The sequence below is a fragment of the Triticum dicoccoides genome, chromosome 4A (genome assembly GCF_002162155.2).
Source record: "Triticum dicoccoides isolate Atlit2015 ecotype Zavitan chromosome 4A, WEW_v2.0, whole genome shotgun sequence".
In the NCBI taxonomy this organism is placed as follows: domain Eukaryota; kingdom Viridiplantae; phylum Streptophyta; class Magnoliopsida; order Poales; family Poaceae; genus Triticum; species Triticum dicoccoides.
Window position 1 is genome coordinate 166,122,171 of NC_041386.1, and position 16,971 is coordinate 166,139,141.

Consider the following 16,971-nt stretch of genomic DNA (forward strand, 5'->3'; position numbering starts at 1 on the left):
TTCTCATCCAAGGGCTTTGTGAAGATATCTGCCAGTTGCTCTTCAGTGTTGACGTGTATGATATCAATATCTTCCTTCATGACATGATCTCTGAGAAAGTGATGACGAATTTCAGTGTGCTTTGTCTTCGAGTGCTGAACTGGGCTGTTGGCAATCTTGATGGTGCTTTCGTTGTCGCAATAGAGTGGTACTTGTTTCAGATGGATGCCATAGTCCTTGAGTGTATACTTCATCCATAGAAGCTGAGCGCAGCAAGATCCAGCAGCGATGTATTCAGATTCAGCAGTGGAGAGTGATACACAGTTCTGCTTCTTTGAAGACCAACAGACAAGTGATCGTCCCAGAAAGTGACATGTGCCTGATGTAGACTTCCGATCTACCTTGTCACCAGCATAATCAGCATCCGAGAACCCAACTAGATCAAACTCTGAGCCCTTTGGATATCATAATCCTAATGTTGGGGTGTAAGCCAAATATCGAAGAATTCGCTTCATAGCTAAGTGATGCGATTCCTTTGGTGCCGCTTGGAATCGAGCACACATGCAAACACTAAGCATAATATCTGGCCTTGATGCACATAAATAAAGCAAAGAACCAATCATGGAGAGGTATACCTTTTGATCGAACTCTTTACCATTGGCGTCAGGACCCAGATGACTCTTGGTTGGCATTGGCATCGTGTAACCTTTGCAGTCTTGCATTCCAAACTTCTTCAGGCAATCTTTGAGGTATTTCTCTTGAGATATGAAGATGTCGTTGCGTTGCTGCCGTATTTGAAGACCAAGGAAGAACTTCAGCTCACCCATCATGGACATCTGATATTGCTCTTGTATCATGTGTCCAAACTCATCACTGTATTTTTGATTTGTGCAACCAAAGATAATGTCATACACATATATTTGGCACACAAACAGTTCACCATCATATGTCTTCATGAAGAGTGTGGGATCCAAGGAACCAGGTTTGAAGCATTTGCTCTTTAGGAAGCCTTTGAGTGTGTCATACCAAGCACGAGGGGCTTGTTTGAGGCCATACAATGCCTTATTGAGTTTGTATACCATATCAGGGTGTTTTGGATCTTCAAAACCAGGCGGTTGTGTAACATACACTTCTTCTTCAATCTTGCCATTGAGAAGGGCACTCATCACATCCATTTGATACAGAAGGATGTTATGATGATTTGCATACGCTAGCAGTATGCAAATAGCTTCAAGCCTAGCCACATGAGCAAATGTTTCATCGAAGTCAATTCCTTCAACTTGAGTGTATCCTTGAGCAACGAGATGGGCCTTGTGTCTGACAACTTGACCATGCTCATCTTGCTTGTTGCGATATATCCATTTAGTGCCTATGATATTGTGTTTACTAGGATCAGGATGCTTGACCAGTTCCCATACATTATTCAGCTCGAACTGTTGAAGCTCTTCTTGCATAGCTTGAATCCATTCAGGTTCCATGAAGGCTTCATCAACTTTCTTAGGTTCAGATATTGAGACAAATGCAAAGTGCCCATAGAAATTTGCTAGCTGTGTTGCCCTTGAACGAGTGAGTGGACTAGGTGCATTGATGCTATCAATTATCTTCTCAATCTGTACTTCATTTGCAACACGAGGATGAACTGGACGAAGATTTTGCTCTTGCTGATCATTGTCATCATTTGGAGGATTGTCTTCAGGCTGAGCATTGTCTTCGGGTTGATTAGGTGCAGAAATGATAAGTTCCTCTTCAGGTTGTACTTCAGACGGTATGGTTTCTCCATTTTCCATAGCTTGATGGATTCACTAGGTGGAATTTCATCTAGCACATTTGGCAGGTGCTCTCTTTGCGAGCCGTTAGTCTCATCGAACCGCACATCCACAGTTTCAACCACTTTATAGTGAAAGAGGTTGAAGACTCTGTAGGAGTGTGAATCCTTTCCGTAACCAAGCATAAAACCTTCATGTGCTTTCGGTGCAAATTTTGAAGTGTGATGTGGATCCTTGATCCAGCACCTAGCACCAAATACTCTGAAGTAACTGACATTTGGCTTCTTACCAGTGAGGAGTTCATAGGATGTTTTCTTCAGAAGCTTGTGAAGATAAACACGATTGATGACATGGCATGCAGTATCAATAGCTTCAGGCCAGAACTTTCTTGGTGTCTTGTATTCACCGAGCATCGTCCGAGCCATCTCAATGAGTGTTCTGTTCTTGCGTTCCACGATGCCATTCTGCTGCGGCGTGTACGGAGCTGAGAACTCATGAGTGATGCCCAATGTATCAAGATAAGTGTCGAGGCCGGTGTTCTTGAATTTAGTGCCATTGTCACTTCTGATGTGCTTGATCTTGACGCCATAGTTGTTCATGGCTCGATTCGCGAAGCGTCTGAAGACATCCTGCACTTCAGTCTTGTAGAGGATTATGTGTACCCATGTATATTTTGAATAATCATCAACAATGATGAAGCCATAGAGACAAGCAGTAGTAGTTAGAGTAGAGTAGTGAGTAGGGCCGAAGAGGTCCATGTGTAGCAGTTCGAAGGGTTGAGTCGTTGTCATGATTGTCTTCGAGGGATGCTTGGCCCTCGTCATCTTTCCAGCTTCGCAGGCACCGCATAAGTGATCCTTCTTGAACTTGACACCCTCGATGCCTATGCCGTGCTTCTTCTTTGTGAGAGTATGCAAATTCCTCATGCCAGCATGCCCTAGCCTCCGATGCCAGAGCCAGCACTCTGAAGCTTTTGCAAGAAGACATATGGCAAGATGTGGTCCTGCTGAGAAATCTACCATATACAAATCGTCTTTGCGATACCCTTCAAAGACTAGAGACTTGTCAGATTCCATCAGAACAAGGCAACGATATTTTCCAAATATCACAATCATGTTCAAGTCACAAAGCATTGAGACAGACATTAAGTTGAAACCAAGGGATTCAACAAGCATCACTTTTTCCATGTGCTGATCCTTTGAGATTGCAACTCTACCTAGACCCAATACCTTGCTTTTACCAGTATCAACAAATGTGATGTGACTTTTGTCATATGGACGTAAGGTTGAGTCCATGAGAAGACTTCGTTCGCCAGTCATGTGATTAGTACATCCACTATCAATAATCCATTATGAAGCAGCTGGTGTCATACCTACAGTGCAGTTAGGGGGATAGGCTTCACGAAGAGAATTGTGAAGCATAAACATTTGACGAGCAAGTGGATTATGAAAGCTCAGATCGAGGTTAGGACTAATAGGACGAATAGCAAGCGACTCAGGAACAAAATACATAATAAGACCATTTGGGCATTTGATCTTGCACCCTACAAGATGTTTTAGGTCCCCAACACTAGCATCAGACGCCTTTGATTTCCCGCTGGAGACCTTTCCCTGAAAAAGAAAGTTAATTCTTCTTAACCACCCACATCTTCAGGGGTGGCTTAGAAGCAATGAGTCTAAGTGCAGCATTTGAGAACTTTGGCTTTGGAGCCCTAGCAAATAGCCTTGCAGGAGGTGAATAGTACTCATATGAATAAGCAGAATAGTTCTTAGTTTTATGAACATAGCGGTTTGAAGAAACACACTCATATTCATAAGTCTGAGTATGGTTTCCCTGCAAAACATTGGTGTTAGGGTGACTCAGGTGAGTCCTCTGTCTGTATGAAGCCTTTGGACCATATGAAGCCTTTGGTCTGGGATTTGTCTTCTTCCCAGGAGGTGTCATGATGACATTCACCAAAAGATTCTCAAGACAACTTTTGGGAACCCAGATCTTCTTCATAGGTGGCCCATCCCTGCAGTTAGTACCAATATACCTGGCAAACACTTCACCAATCTGATTCTTAAACAGTTTATAGTTTGCATCAAAGGATTCATCAACGATAATAGGGTTAGCACAAGTGAAGCCAGATAAGATGGATGGATCCACTGAAGGTCCCTTCACAGCAACCCATGTGGTCTTGGGGTACTGCTCAGGCTTCCAGTAGGAGCCATCAACATTCATTTTCCTCTCGAACCCAACACCCTCTTTCCTAGGGTTTCGGTTCAGAATCTGTTTTTGAGGACATCGCACAGTGTCTGATGCACTTTGAGACTTTTGTACATCCCTGTTTCAAGCAATGTCTTCAACCTAGCATTTTCATCAGCAATAGTAGTGGTATCCTCAGCAGAGGGGTAGTTACCACATCATCATTTGAAGATATTGCAATAGTAGCAGCAGTAGAACATTCAGCAACAGAAGTAGCGTTATCACGCTCAAGGCATTTTAGACATGGTGGGTCAAAACCTTCCTGAGCGGGACTGATCTGTTGAGCATGAAGTGACTCGTTTTCCTTTTGAAGATTTTCATGAACCGCTCTCAATTTCTCAAGTTCTTGCTTCCTTTGAAGATAATCATAGGAAAGCTTTTCATGAGTTATTGAGAGCGTTGCATGATGACTTTCAAGTTCCTCATACTTAACATGAAGATTTTTTATGTCTTCAATTAAGGACTGAGATCGAGTCATTTCAGCGTCCAACAGGTCATCGCTTTTGTCTAACAATTTTTGAATATGTTCCATAGCTTTCTGTTGTTCAGTTGCAATTTTAGCAAGTGTTTTGTAGCTGGGTTTGGAATCACAATCAGAGTCATCTTCACTGGATGTTTGATAGTGAGCATTGCATGAGTTTATCTTGGCACCGCGTTCCATGAAGCAATAGGTGGGAGCGGAGTCATCCTTGTCATTAGCATCAGCGTCAGTGACGAAGTCATTGTCTTCGGTGTTGAAGATGGACTTGGCAACGTAGGCTGTAGCCAGACTTGCAACGCCAGAGTCGGACTCCTCCTCAGACTCCACCTCTGCGTCCTCAGATGCAGACTCCTCCTCTGAATCCATTTCCTTGCCAACAAACGCACGAGACTTGCTAGATGAGCTCTTCTTGTGTGATGAAGACTTCGAGGAAGACTTGAAAGAAGGCTTTGAGTATTTCTTCTTCTTCTTGTCATCAGAATCATATTCCTTGCTCTTCTTCTTCTTGTTCTCATTGTCCCACTGTGGACACTCACAGATGTAGTGACCAGGTTTCTTGCACTCGTGGCATGTTCTCTTCTTGTAGTCATGGGTAGAGGCCTCATCAGTTCTTGAGCCGGATCGAGAAGACTTTCTGAAGCCTTTCTTCTTGTTGAATTTCTGGAACTTCTTCACAAGCATAGCAAGCTCCTTTCCAATGTCTTCAGGATCATCAGAACTACAGTCAGATTCTTCTTCAGAAGAGGAAACAACTTTTGCCTTCAAAGCATGAGTTCAGCCATAGTTGGGACCGTAGATCTCTCTTTTCTCAGTAAGCTAAAACTCATGTGTGTTGAGCCTTTCAAGTATGTCAGATGGATCGAATGTCTTGAAGTCAGGGCGTTCTTGAATCATTAGGGCTAGGGTGTCAAATGAGCTGTCAAGAGATCTCAGGAGCATCTTGACAATTTCGTGCTTGGTGATCTCAGTAGCGTTGAGAGCTTGAAGTTCATTTGTGATATTAGTGAGGCGATCAAACGTGAGCGGAACATTCTCATTGTCGTTTCTCTTGAAGCGGTTGAAGAGGTTGCGAAGAACACTGATCCTTTGATCTCTCTGGGTTGAAACGCCTTCGTTGACCTTGGAGAGCCAGTCCCAGACTAGCTTTGATGTTTCCAGAGCACTCACACGGCCATACTGTCCTTTGGTCAGATGACCACAGATGATGTTCTTTGCAGTAGAATCCAGTTGAACGAACTTCTTGACATCAGCAGCGGTGACACCTTCAATAGCCTTGGCAACGCCATTCTTGATGACATACCAGATGTCGACATCAATGGCTTCAAGATGCATGCACATCTTATTCTTCCAGTAGGGATATTCAGTTCCATCGAAGACGGGGCAAGCAGCGGAGACTTTGATTATCCCTGCGGTCGACATAGCTAAAACTCCAGGTGGTTAAACCGAATCACATAGAACAAGGGAGTACCCTGCTCTGATACCAATTGAAAGTGCTAGTTATCGACTAGAGGGGAGGGGGTGAATAGGCGATTTTTATGAAAGTCTTCAAAACATGGAAGTTTCGAAGACAAACGATAGAAATGAACCTATAAACATGCAGCGGAAGGTAGACTACACTAGGCAAGCCATAGTCAAATATTCAATAAAGTGAAAGCACAAAGACTAATAGCAGTTAGGCAGTACATATCAGGATGGAAGATAGTATGAAGCCAATCAGAAAAACAGTCACACAGTGAAGACAAATAGATAATGCAAACATGCAATGACTTCACAAGGACCAACTGTAAATAAAGAGATGGGAAGGATAGAACCAGTTGCTTAGTGAAGAAGACAATGATTTGTTGGACCAGTTCCAGTTGCTGTGACAATTGTACGTCTGGTTAGGGAGGCTGAGATTTAACTCAGAAGACCGTGTCTTCACCTTATTCCCCTTGAGCTAAGGACCCACAGCCCTCGCCCAATCACTCAGGTAAGTCTTCAAGGTAGACTTCCAAACCTTCACAAACTTCGTTCACCGACGATCCACAATGACTCTTGGACGCTCAGAACGTGACGCCTAACGGCTGGAGGATTCACAGTCCTCAAGTGTAACAAGTCTTCAGATCACACAGACAGGAAGACTTCAGTGATGCCTAACACTCTTTGGCTCTTGGTGTTTAGGGCTTTGTCCTCGCAAGGATTTCTCTCTCAAAAGCTTCGAAGGTGGGTTGCTCTCAAACGACAAAAGCCATGCACTAACTCTGAGCAGCCACCAATTTATGGTGTAGGGGGTGGGCTATTTATAGCCACTAGGCAACCCGACCTGATTTGTCTGAAATGACCCTGGGTCACTAAGGAACTGACATGTGTTCCAACGGTCAGATTTCAAACACACGCGGCAACTTTACTTGGGCTACAAGTAAAGCTGACTCATCCACCTCTAGATAAGATTTGCTCTCATTGTCTTCGCTCGAAGACATAGGATTTTGGTTAAGCATCACTTCAGTCACTCTGACTTTATTCACTGGGACCCCACTTAACAGTACGGTGGTTCCTATGACTCAACAAATAAGAAAAGGAAACAACGAAACAACTAAGTCTTCACGCGATGTCTTCTCTTGTCATAGTCTTCAATGTGAATATCTTCACATACCACCTTTGTCTTCAATGTCTTCATACATTTTTAGGGGTCATCTCCAGTAGGTAAATCGAATCAATGAGGGACTACTACCTGTGTTATCCTACAATTCTCACAAACACATTAATCCCTCAACCAGGTTTGTCGTCAATACTTCAAAACCAGCTAGGGTGGCACTAGATGCACTTACAAATACAATTCTAGCATGAATAATAAACATTTACCATGATGTAAGGAAATATAAATAACAACTTTATTATTGCCTCTAGGGCATATTTCCTTCACTGTAGCATGCATCGACCATATTCGTCCTTTTTTTAATAAAAAAAGCATCCGGATCGAAAGTACTCATGTGAGCGCGAGCTGAAGTGATTCAGGAATCTGTACCAACAGTTTATCGACAACTGCATGTATTGGTACAGACATAACTGTTGTTTTCCATTTCTACGGCGACGCTTGTGGGCGCCGTTATCTTTCTGATGACGTCATTGTGGTGCTCCTCTCCGTGCTCGGGTCCCGGGTGAAAACCTATATCTGCTGTGGACTCGACAGCGATGACGCTTGGCGCGGTTCTCCCTCCTGGGGGCGTTGTTGTGGAGCTGAGGTGTTTTAGGGCTTGGCGTGGTGTTGTACTCAGTTCTTCCTGTACTCTCTTTTGGTAGCATAGTCATGTGCGTCCTACGTGATCCAGTTATCCTGGGATTGGCATTGTGTGAGGGTTACCCAATCTCCTTGTATCGTTTGACCGTGTACTCTGTTCAGTTTTACTTTATATATAAAGTGGGGCAAAATTTTGTTTCGACATATATTGGGGTGCTTTTGCCAGCTTCACCTTGATTACGAAATCAACTATGCTTTTATCTCAATTTCAAAACTATACCACAAGAAATGCTTCAGATCGTTTGGTTTTGTGTTTGATCCCAATAGCATGAGTTATATTCTTTACTACAAAGCTAGCATTTCTTTTTATCGATGCACATGTTTAAGGCCTCTTTGATTGAAAGGATTATCATAGGAATTTTGAAGAATTGAAATCCATCTGATTTTTTCTACGTTGGCAGTTTTATTCGTGGGGATTGAATCCTACTAAAAGAATTTCTAAGGTTTCCCTTGTATTGCATTCCATAGGAATTTTAACACCCACTTAAACTTCTTGAAAATAATCATTTGTTTTTTCCTCAAAAGAACCATTAAACACACCAAAATCCTGTAGAATTCATATGCCCATGACACTACAATCCTATGCTTTTCGTATTCCTTAAAATCCTGCAAATAAAGGCTCTCGTAATCAATTAAGGGCTTATATATCTCTTGCCTATGAGTTGAGCAACCTGGTTAACAAACATCGACATGAAGTAAAAAATAAAAGGAGAGAAGAGAAGAAGTATGTTGACAGTGGAGCCCACGTGCCTTGAAAATGGAAGACGAAAACTAATTTGTCAAAACTTCTGAACATGCCTGGCCCAAAAACCATCAAAGAGGACGCTAAAGTGGCATATGGTCTACAAACATCCCTAATCGTCGACAAATGTTTCCTCCACGACGTCGCTTTGGTACCTCCCCTTCCTCGTCCGACTGCCTTGTAGTGACAAGAGGAGTGGGGACCCGTCCATTTCGCTTTTCTTCTCCTTAAGTGTTGTTTTTGTTTCTTTGGCGGCATCGACGAGGTGGCGATGGCAATGACGTCTTGGAATAAGATCTCTCCGGCCTCTCCATGCCTCGACGACGTTCTATCCGGCGACGATAAAGGGCATGTCAGAGTTTATGTCGCTAGATCTGTTGGCTCTCTTCAGTTCTTGGCAGTTGGTGAGTGATTGTCTGGCTTTTGGCGCGACGATTTTGACATATTCATCTGTGTTGTTATAAACAACAACATGGTCTGGTTTCTCCAACTCTCTAGACCGGTGGTTATGTATTACAAGCATGTACTACATGGGGGTGATGCTCGACCGATGTTTCTTCAGCAATTTTTAGATCTCGTTTCAAGCAACGAGTGGCTATTGCGGTTTGTAAAGCCTGGTACAACGAAGATGTTTGCAGGTATCCTTTTCATTACTGTTGGTTTAGTTTTCAATCTTTAGTGAACAACTTACAGTCAAAAGAAGAAGAAGGGCAGTATAATCTTCAATGTAATTTTATTATTTATTTATCATTATGCATCCAATTATCTTTCAGTTACTATTTTTCTTTGGATTGTACCAATTACTACTTTCTCTGTCTCAAATAAAAGTGTCTTAAATTTGTACTAATTTTAACATAAAATTATTCTAAGGTTAAGACACTTATTTTGGATAATGATAATATTTTATTATATTTATTAGAAGTAAGATGTCCTTTGGGTTTCTTTTGTCACAGAAAGAGAGTGGCTTATTGCCTTGCGGAACCACCGCGAGGGTTGGTTTTAGAAATTGCGTGCTTTCATAGTTTGATTGTTAGTACTAAAATGAATCTTTCTTTTGAACACATTATAGCCGCAAATACTCGTATATACACGTGTACATTTAGCTCTATGAACATATGCATGCACATCCTAACTCATATACACGGATATACACTTAGCTCCATGAACACACGTTCGCATATCCTATCCCTATTAGCACCTCTGAAATGTTGAACTGGCGCAACATCTTAACATTGACGAAGTTATCACAGACGTCTCGTAGTCGATAAAAACACCTCTCCCAACTAACCCCGAACCCGAAAAACCTGAAATAGATTCAAAAAAATGTGAGCATCCATCTGAGCTAAGCTCAATTCTACGTCGAATTGGACCCCATTTCCTTTCCATCTTGGATTTGGAATTTCCAGTCCAATTCAATTCCAAGCAGTTTTTCCTACATCCAAACACAGCAGTAGGGCTATTTGTAGCAAATGATGTTTTTGGGCCAAAGAAAATTGCGGGTGATATACAACAATATATTACTCCTACATAACTACTGGGAAAATGAAACGCTCTTCTCTCACAAATATAGAAAACAAATAAACATCCTTACACACGAAAAAAGTCTTTGAAATGACAGAGGAATAAGCTTTGCCACGTACTACACCGGTCACGTGTGACCAAGCAGCACGGTACGTTTTGTCCCATGAAGAAACACACGCACGCGGTCCCCTTCAGGACGCCTTCTCGTCATCCGCGGTCGACATTTCTCCGTGGACCTCGTTGCGCTTAGCCTCAGCCGTGGGCTGCGCTTGCGCGTGACCGGCGACGCCGAGGTGGGCGGCGCTCTGGCGGTGGTGCTTGCAGCGGAAGGAGCCCGGGTGCGTGGTGGGCGCGCAGACGCACGAGTGGACGACGGCCCTGCCCCCCGCGCCGGCGTAGCTGAGGCTGAAGAGGGAGTCGTTGGACCATGAGTTCTTGATGCCGCCCAGGCCCTGCACCTTGGGCGCCTGCACGTACCGGTACGCCCTCCGCTCGCTGTCCGTCATCACCGGGCTGTCGCCGTCCATGGCCGCCTGCCTTGGCTGCACTGCAGGCGACCCTAATTTCAGCTAGAGCCGTGCCAAAATGAAAGGGCGCCGCAAAAGGTCATGGATATTGATGAATTACTCATGGCACGAACTAATAAAAGGAGTCACCGGTGTTGTGGTGATTTACTTGCAGATAGGGAAACGATTAACTAGCAACACCAAGATCAAAGCGGAGTTGAGAGCTATGGCAAGCATGGTGCTGTACCTGAGGACAAGAGCTTGCCGGCCGTCAAATGTTGAAGGAAGAAGGGGATGGTCAAAGCTATGGCCGTCTGCTGAAATCTGCAAAACTGTGAGAGACAGCACGGAATTCTCCTATTAATAGGGGAAGGGGCAAGGGGCGGCATATATGGCACGTCGGCTGTTGGTGTGGCCTGTGCTTGTTGACTCATCCAACATAAGAAAATGCCCCTTCGGCCGTTTCTTTGGACCGAGCAAATGACCAGCACCCAGGTGCACGGCCACATGGCCATCATCGGTCCAGGTAACATGAGAAACTTCTACGCATTTCAATTAGTATCAGCTATCCACTCAAAAAGAAGAAGATTATAGTAGTATTATATCCGTTTCGAAAAAAAAAATAGTAGTATTATAGAACAAGTAAATTAATCTAGTCTAGCACAGTATTAACATCTACCTAAACTTCAGCGCGCCTTCTTGTGCCGTTCCTGAAGGCAAAAAAGAACACAAGATAGGCAACGCAGTCATGTCTTGTTGGCCAACCTCATGGCTGCTTCCGTTTCTTGGATCTTCTGAATTCCATATGAAAGCACAATAATCAACTAAGACATTCCAAGATTCTCCTGGCTCCACGCAGCTCGGCGCTTCAAGAAGGGTCGGTAGCGTATAGAGAAAGCAACCTTTGACTAAACTGGGAGAACCGGCGAATCCTGTTAAGCAAATAAAAAATATATTGAGAGATCAATCAACGGTGCCTATGCTCCTTTTCACGAGGGGAGAATATCAGATGTTCCCGTCTCTTAGGTCATTTCCAACGTAGCCCTCAAACCTTTTGCATGCGTAGAAGGCATCCAATGTGAATCTGTATTGATTTGCGCAGTGGTCCAAATATATTTTCTCTAATAAATTGGAGACAAACATGAAGAGATTTGTGAGAATCCGAGATGTCACGCCCGCTTCTAACCGCCCTGGCCAACCAAAACCCCTCCCTTCGCCCTCGTGCGCTTTACATCTATCGTCCAGCTACTCGCATTCATATCGCTGTATAGCTCGCCGCTCCACACTGAAGACGGTTCAAGGCGAACGCGACCTCTCACTGCCTCTGTCATTGAAGCGGCGCGCCGACCGAGGGCACCACCTGCTGCACACCTGGCTGGACACGCCCTCTCGCCGCATTCGAACGCCTCCATTAAACCCGCGTGGAAGCCGAGAAATCTACTCCGTCCACACATCCGTTCACAAGCGGGGCCGGCATTAAACGCAACGCCGGGCAAGCTCCTTCCGTCCGTCCTCTATTTAAACGAGGCCATACGACAGGCAAGAATCGCACCACTCCGCCGCTCTCCATCTCCTCCTTCACCATTTTCTTCACTCTTTCGATGGCATCCGACGAGCTGGAAGAGCAGTTCTCCGGCATAAAAGCCGGCTGGGTGGCCTGCCGAGACCGCCGGATACAAGCGAGGCAACTCGCTACTCCACCTCCCTCGCCTAGCCTAACAGAGCCAGTTGCCTCCCCAAGCCGGTGCATGCTTCGGCAACTCACCGCTCGAAGCCAGCTTGCGGAGGAGTGGCAAGTTGCTCCATCCCGGCACGGGCATCGCCACCTTCAGTGCCTGCGACCGCGCCATCCGCCGTCCATGCGCGCTTAGCCGTGCCATGCACGTAGAGAAAGAAGCCGGTTGCGTGGATGTCGACGAGGTGGCAGCCTGCATGTCCACGCCAGCCGCCATCATCGAGAAGAAGTAGAACATGGAAGGCCATCATCGGCGCGTCGTCGGCTTGTACAATCGGTGGCCTGTCCGGTCTTTATCTCAGACCATCCTAGGCACAACCATCTGGCTCCATAGAAGCACCTTCCCCTCCGGCTGAAGCACCCTCTTTGCCACTCCGATGAGCGGTGTAGCTCGACTTAGGGAAGATACGGGGGAAGAATATGCCTCCGGGGCTCCTGGCAGTCCAGTTAGCGGGCTGCCGAACATGCGGAAGACAAAGGGATCCGTCGCGGCCGGCCATAGACTAGTGTAGTGTACCTGTGTCATGGGAGTGGAGCTCCGCGCGACTATACGTGCACATAGTTTAACCTTTTCAGTTAAAATATGTCCAAAATGTAACAATTTTCGTCCGGTTTGTACAAAATCCGTCATGTTTATATGAAATCTGATCGAGTTTGCATGAATTTCATCCAGTTTATTAAAAAGAGTTTGAAATGTATGCGGCTAGCATTGGATGGCGGCCTGCCGCATCTGTGTCCACAGACTGGTCCCCTTGTCTGCCGACGGATGCGGGAGAAAATTTGCAGATTGTCGTTGGAGATGCCCTTAGGTGCTTTAATGTTAAACTTTTCAAAAAATTCTGAAAAAGTGTGGACGTTCACATCACATGAGTGTACAATCCCTAAAAATGTCAAAATGAAATGCGAAACACAAATTGAGAAACAAAAATGCATGAATAGTTCAAAAAAGACAAAAGTTAAAATGCCACTATTCACATTCAAATTTGTCTTTTTTATTTCTCAATGTGCATTCCGAATTTAGACCAGAAATTTTTAGGGGTTGTAGGAACATTCCTTATGAACATTCATGTCTTTTTTAGAATTTTTTGAAACATTTAGATTTGATTTTTAAATAGTATCATAGAGCATTTGAGAGTTGGTATCACCTGATATTCTCCCTTTTCATCGGGTGGACATGCGACACGCTAGGGCATCTACAACCTATCTGCTTAAATTTGGCTTCTTAAACGTTTGTGGACGTGTGCGGTCAGAGTCGGGCGTGTTTGTTTTAAGGGCATCTTAAATGCTGACTCCTAAACCGGATATTGTATCCGTCTGCGGACACTGAGGCAGGAACCAACCATCCAATCGTGCCTGCATACAATTCAAACCAAAATTTAATAAACTTGACATATTATATCAAACACGAAGAATTTCCTTAAAGTTTGGACACAATTTACATAAAACGGTCGATATTTTGACTGTTCAACTAAGAACTAGAAGAAGGAAAAACCTATGATGCTAACTTGTAGCGGGCGATGACCCCGTACACTTGGCCGCCCTACCCGGCCACATGATACGTCTCCAACGTATCTATAAATTTTTATTGTTCCATACTATTATAGTATCAATCTTGAATGTTTTATATACAATTATATGCTATTTTATATTATTTTTTGGGACTAACCTATTAACACCGTGCCTAGTGCCATCCAAACGGAGTCCAAATGCTACGAAACATTTCGACGTTTTTTTCTGGACAAGAGACCCTGGAAGCTTCGAGAGGAGACCAGACGAGAAGTGAGGAGACAACAAGGCAATAGGGCAAGCCCAGGGAGCGTGGGCACACCCTGATACCTTGTGGGCCCCACATGGCTCCGTATGACCTAATTCCACCTCCAGAAATTCTCTGAAATCGGGAAACCAACAAAGACCCACCCGAAACACTTTTTCCACCGCCGCAAGTTTCTGTTCTTCCGCAATCCCATCTGGAGGCCTTTTTCGGTACATTGTCGGAGGGGGAATCGATGACGGATGGCTTCTACATCATCCTTGCCGCCTTTCGATGATGCGTGAGTAGTTCACCACGGACCTATGGGTCCATAGCTAGTAGCTAGATGTATTCTTCTCTCTCTTTGATCTTCAATACAATGTTCTCCTCGATCTTCTTGGAGTTATATCCAATGTAATCTTCTTTTGCGGTGTGTTTGTGTAAGTGCATCTAGTGCCCCTTAGTGATTTTGGTGTATTGAAGACTTATAGGTTAAGGGACTAATGCGTTTGTGAGTGTACACAGGTCTATAAGTCTATGAGGAGTTTGATATTTATAGAGAAAGTCAACCCCTAAAAATGAAGTTCTTTGACTGAAGACTTTGGATTTCTGAAGACTTTCTGAAGACTTTGAAAGTGAAGAAATTAGTGTGACCGTGAAGACTCGGTATTCATTTGAGGAACATGAAGCGTGAAGACTTTTGTTTTCGTAGTTTCATTTTCTCTTTCTTGAGTCATAGGAAACACCATACTGTTAAAGGGGGTCGAGGAAATACTAAGGAAAAAATTTCATGTGATGCTCAACTCAAAATCCTACACCTACCAATCCCTTCGAGTGAAGCCATTGGAAATCTCATACAGTCCAGTCATATTCTTCAGTGACAGAGAAGAAGTTCTTCTGGTCTCTGAGAAATTTGTTCTGACTGATGAGTTAGGAATTCGCCAGTGCGGATTGCCTACACAGTGAGGAACATGATAGCCCTGAGCATTTTGCTACTCAAAATTCCGACCGTTGCTGTGCTATGCGCCACCTGTCCCAAAATATCTGTCCACCTAACGGTCATATCATTAAAGGGCATTTATGTCTTATCATGTCAGGCTGCTCCCTAGGCTATAAATAGCCGCCCCCTACAACCATTAGCTGGCTGGCTGCTGCTACGTCTTGAGCTTGCGTTGGTTTTCCCCGAAGAGGAAGGCATGATGCAGCAGAGTAGCGTAAGTATTTCCCTCAGTTTTTAAGAACCAAGGTATCAATCCAGTAGGAGCCCACACTCAAGTCCCTCGTACCTGCACAAAGCGATAGCTACTCGCAACCAACGCGATTAGGGGTTGTCAATCCCTTCACGGTCACTTACGAGAGTGAGATCTGATAGATATAATAGTTTTGGTATTTTTGGTATAAAGATGCAAAGTAAAAAGTAAAAGCAAAGTAAAAAGAAAAGCAAGATTAAAGTGATGGAGATTGATATGATGAGAATAGACCCGGGGGGCATAGGTTTCACTAGTGGCTTCTCTCAAGAGCATAAGTATTCTACGGTGGGTGAACAAATTACTGTTGAACAATTGACAAAATTGAGCATAGTTATGAGAATATCTAGGCATGATCATGTATATAGGCATCACGTCCGTGACAAGTAGATCGAAGCGATTCTGCATCTACTACTATTACTCCACTCATCGACCGCTATCCAGCATGCATCTAGAGTATTAAGTTAAGAACAAAGTAACGCTTTAAGCAAGATGACATGATGTAGAGAGATAAATTCACGCAATATGAAATAAACCCCATCTTGTTATGCTCGATGGCAACGATACAATACGTGCCTTGCTGCCCCTTCTGTCACTGGGTAAGGACACCGCAAGATCGAACCCAAAGCTAAGCACTTCTCCCATGGCAAGAACAACCAATCTAGTTGGCCAAACCAAACGGATAATTTGAAGAGACTTGCAAAGATAACAAATCATACATAAAAGAATTCAGAGAAGATTCAAATATTATTCATAGATAGACTTGATCATAAACCCTCAATTCATCGGTCTCAACAAACGCATCGCAAAAAGAAGATTACATCGAATAGATCTCCACAAGAGAGGGGGAGAACTTTGTATTGAGATTCAAAGAGAGAGAAGAAGCCATCTAGCTACTAACTATGGACCCGAAGGTCTAAGGTAAACTACTCACACTTCATCGGAGGGGCTAGGATGATGTAGAAGCCCTCGGTGATGACGGCCCTCTTCCGTCGGAGCTTCGGAATAGGCCCCAAGATGGGATCTCGTGGATACAGAAAGTTGCGGCGGTGGAATTAGGTTTTTGGCTCCTGTTCTGATCGTTTGGGGGTACGTGTGTATATATAGGAGGAAGAAGTACGCCGGAGGAGCAACGAGGGGTCCACGAGGCAGGGGGCGCGCCCTAGGGGGGCGCCCCCCACCCTCGTGACCGCCTCTTTTGTTCCTTGGAGCAGGGTCCAAGTCTCCTGGATCACGTTGTTGGGGAACGTTGCAGAAAATTAAAAATTTTCCTACGGTTTCACCAAGATCCATCTATGAGTTCATCTAAGAAACGAGTCAAGGGAGAGAGTTTGCATCTACATACCACTTGTAGATTGCGTGCGGAAGCTTGCAAGGTGATGATGTAGTCGTACTCGACGTGATTCGAATCACCGATGACCAAGTGCTGAACGGACAGCACCTCCGCGTTCAACACACGTACGGGATGGGAGACGTCTCCTCCTTCTTGATCCAGCAAGGGGAAAGGAGAGGTTGAGGAAGACAGCTCCACCGGCAGCACGACGGCGTGGTGATGGTGGAGAGGCAGTACTCCGACAGGGCTTCGCCAAGCACACAACGGAGGAGGAGAGGTGTTGGGGAGGGGAGGGCTGCGCCTTGGAGGGTGGTGTAGCTGCCCTCCCCTCACCCCTCTATTTATAGGGGGAAGGGAGAAGGGGGCCGGCCCCCTAGAACCCATCTA

At 44.6% G+C, this 16,971-nt stretch overlaps 1 protein-coding gene across 3 annotated transcripts; it reads right to left on the reverse strand.

Moving 5' to 3' along the window:
- Nucleotides 1-9,943: 9,943 nt before the first annotated feature.
- Nucleotides 9,944-11,049, reverse strand: LOC119285558. 3 transcript variants are annotated; one of them, XM_037564854.1, is made up of 2 exons: nt 10,767-11,049; nt 9,944-10,560 (listed from the first exon to the last, which is right to left on the reverse strand). In XM_037564854.1, exons 1-2 carry the CDS (start codon nt 11,035-11,037, stop codon nt 10,205-10,207), a joined length of 627 nt encoding a protein of 208 aa, XP_037420751.1. In that variant the 5' UTR covers nt 11,038-11,049; the 3' UTR covers nt 9,944-10,204. The 3 variants fall into 3 exon arrangements, with proteins under 3 accessions (XP_037420751.1, XP_037420753.1, XP_037420754.1); XM_037564856.1 differs by having other exon boundaries at nt 9,944-10,582; nt 10,767-10,906; XM_037564857.1 differs by having other exon boundaries at nt 9,944-10,555; nt 10,767-10,872.
- Between the last annotated feature and the right edge of the window lie 5,922 nt (nt 11,050-16,971).

What these genes read in the sequence shown, in the direction of transcription:
- LOC119285558 (XM_037564854.1), bottom strand. Translation starts at nt 11,037, where the DNA reads ATGATGGCCATGTGGCCGTGCACCTGGGTGCTGGTCATTTGCTCGGTC. An exon ending in CGGCAAGCTCTTGTCCTCAG is followed by an intron (nt 10,561 to 10,766) that starts GTACAGCACCAT and finishes GGTCGCCTGCAG; the next exon opens with TGCAGCCAAGGCAGGCGGCC.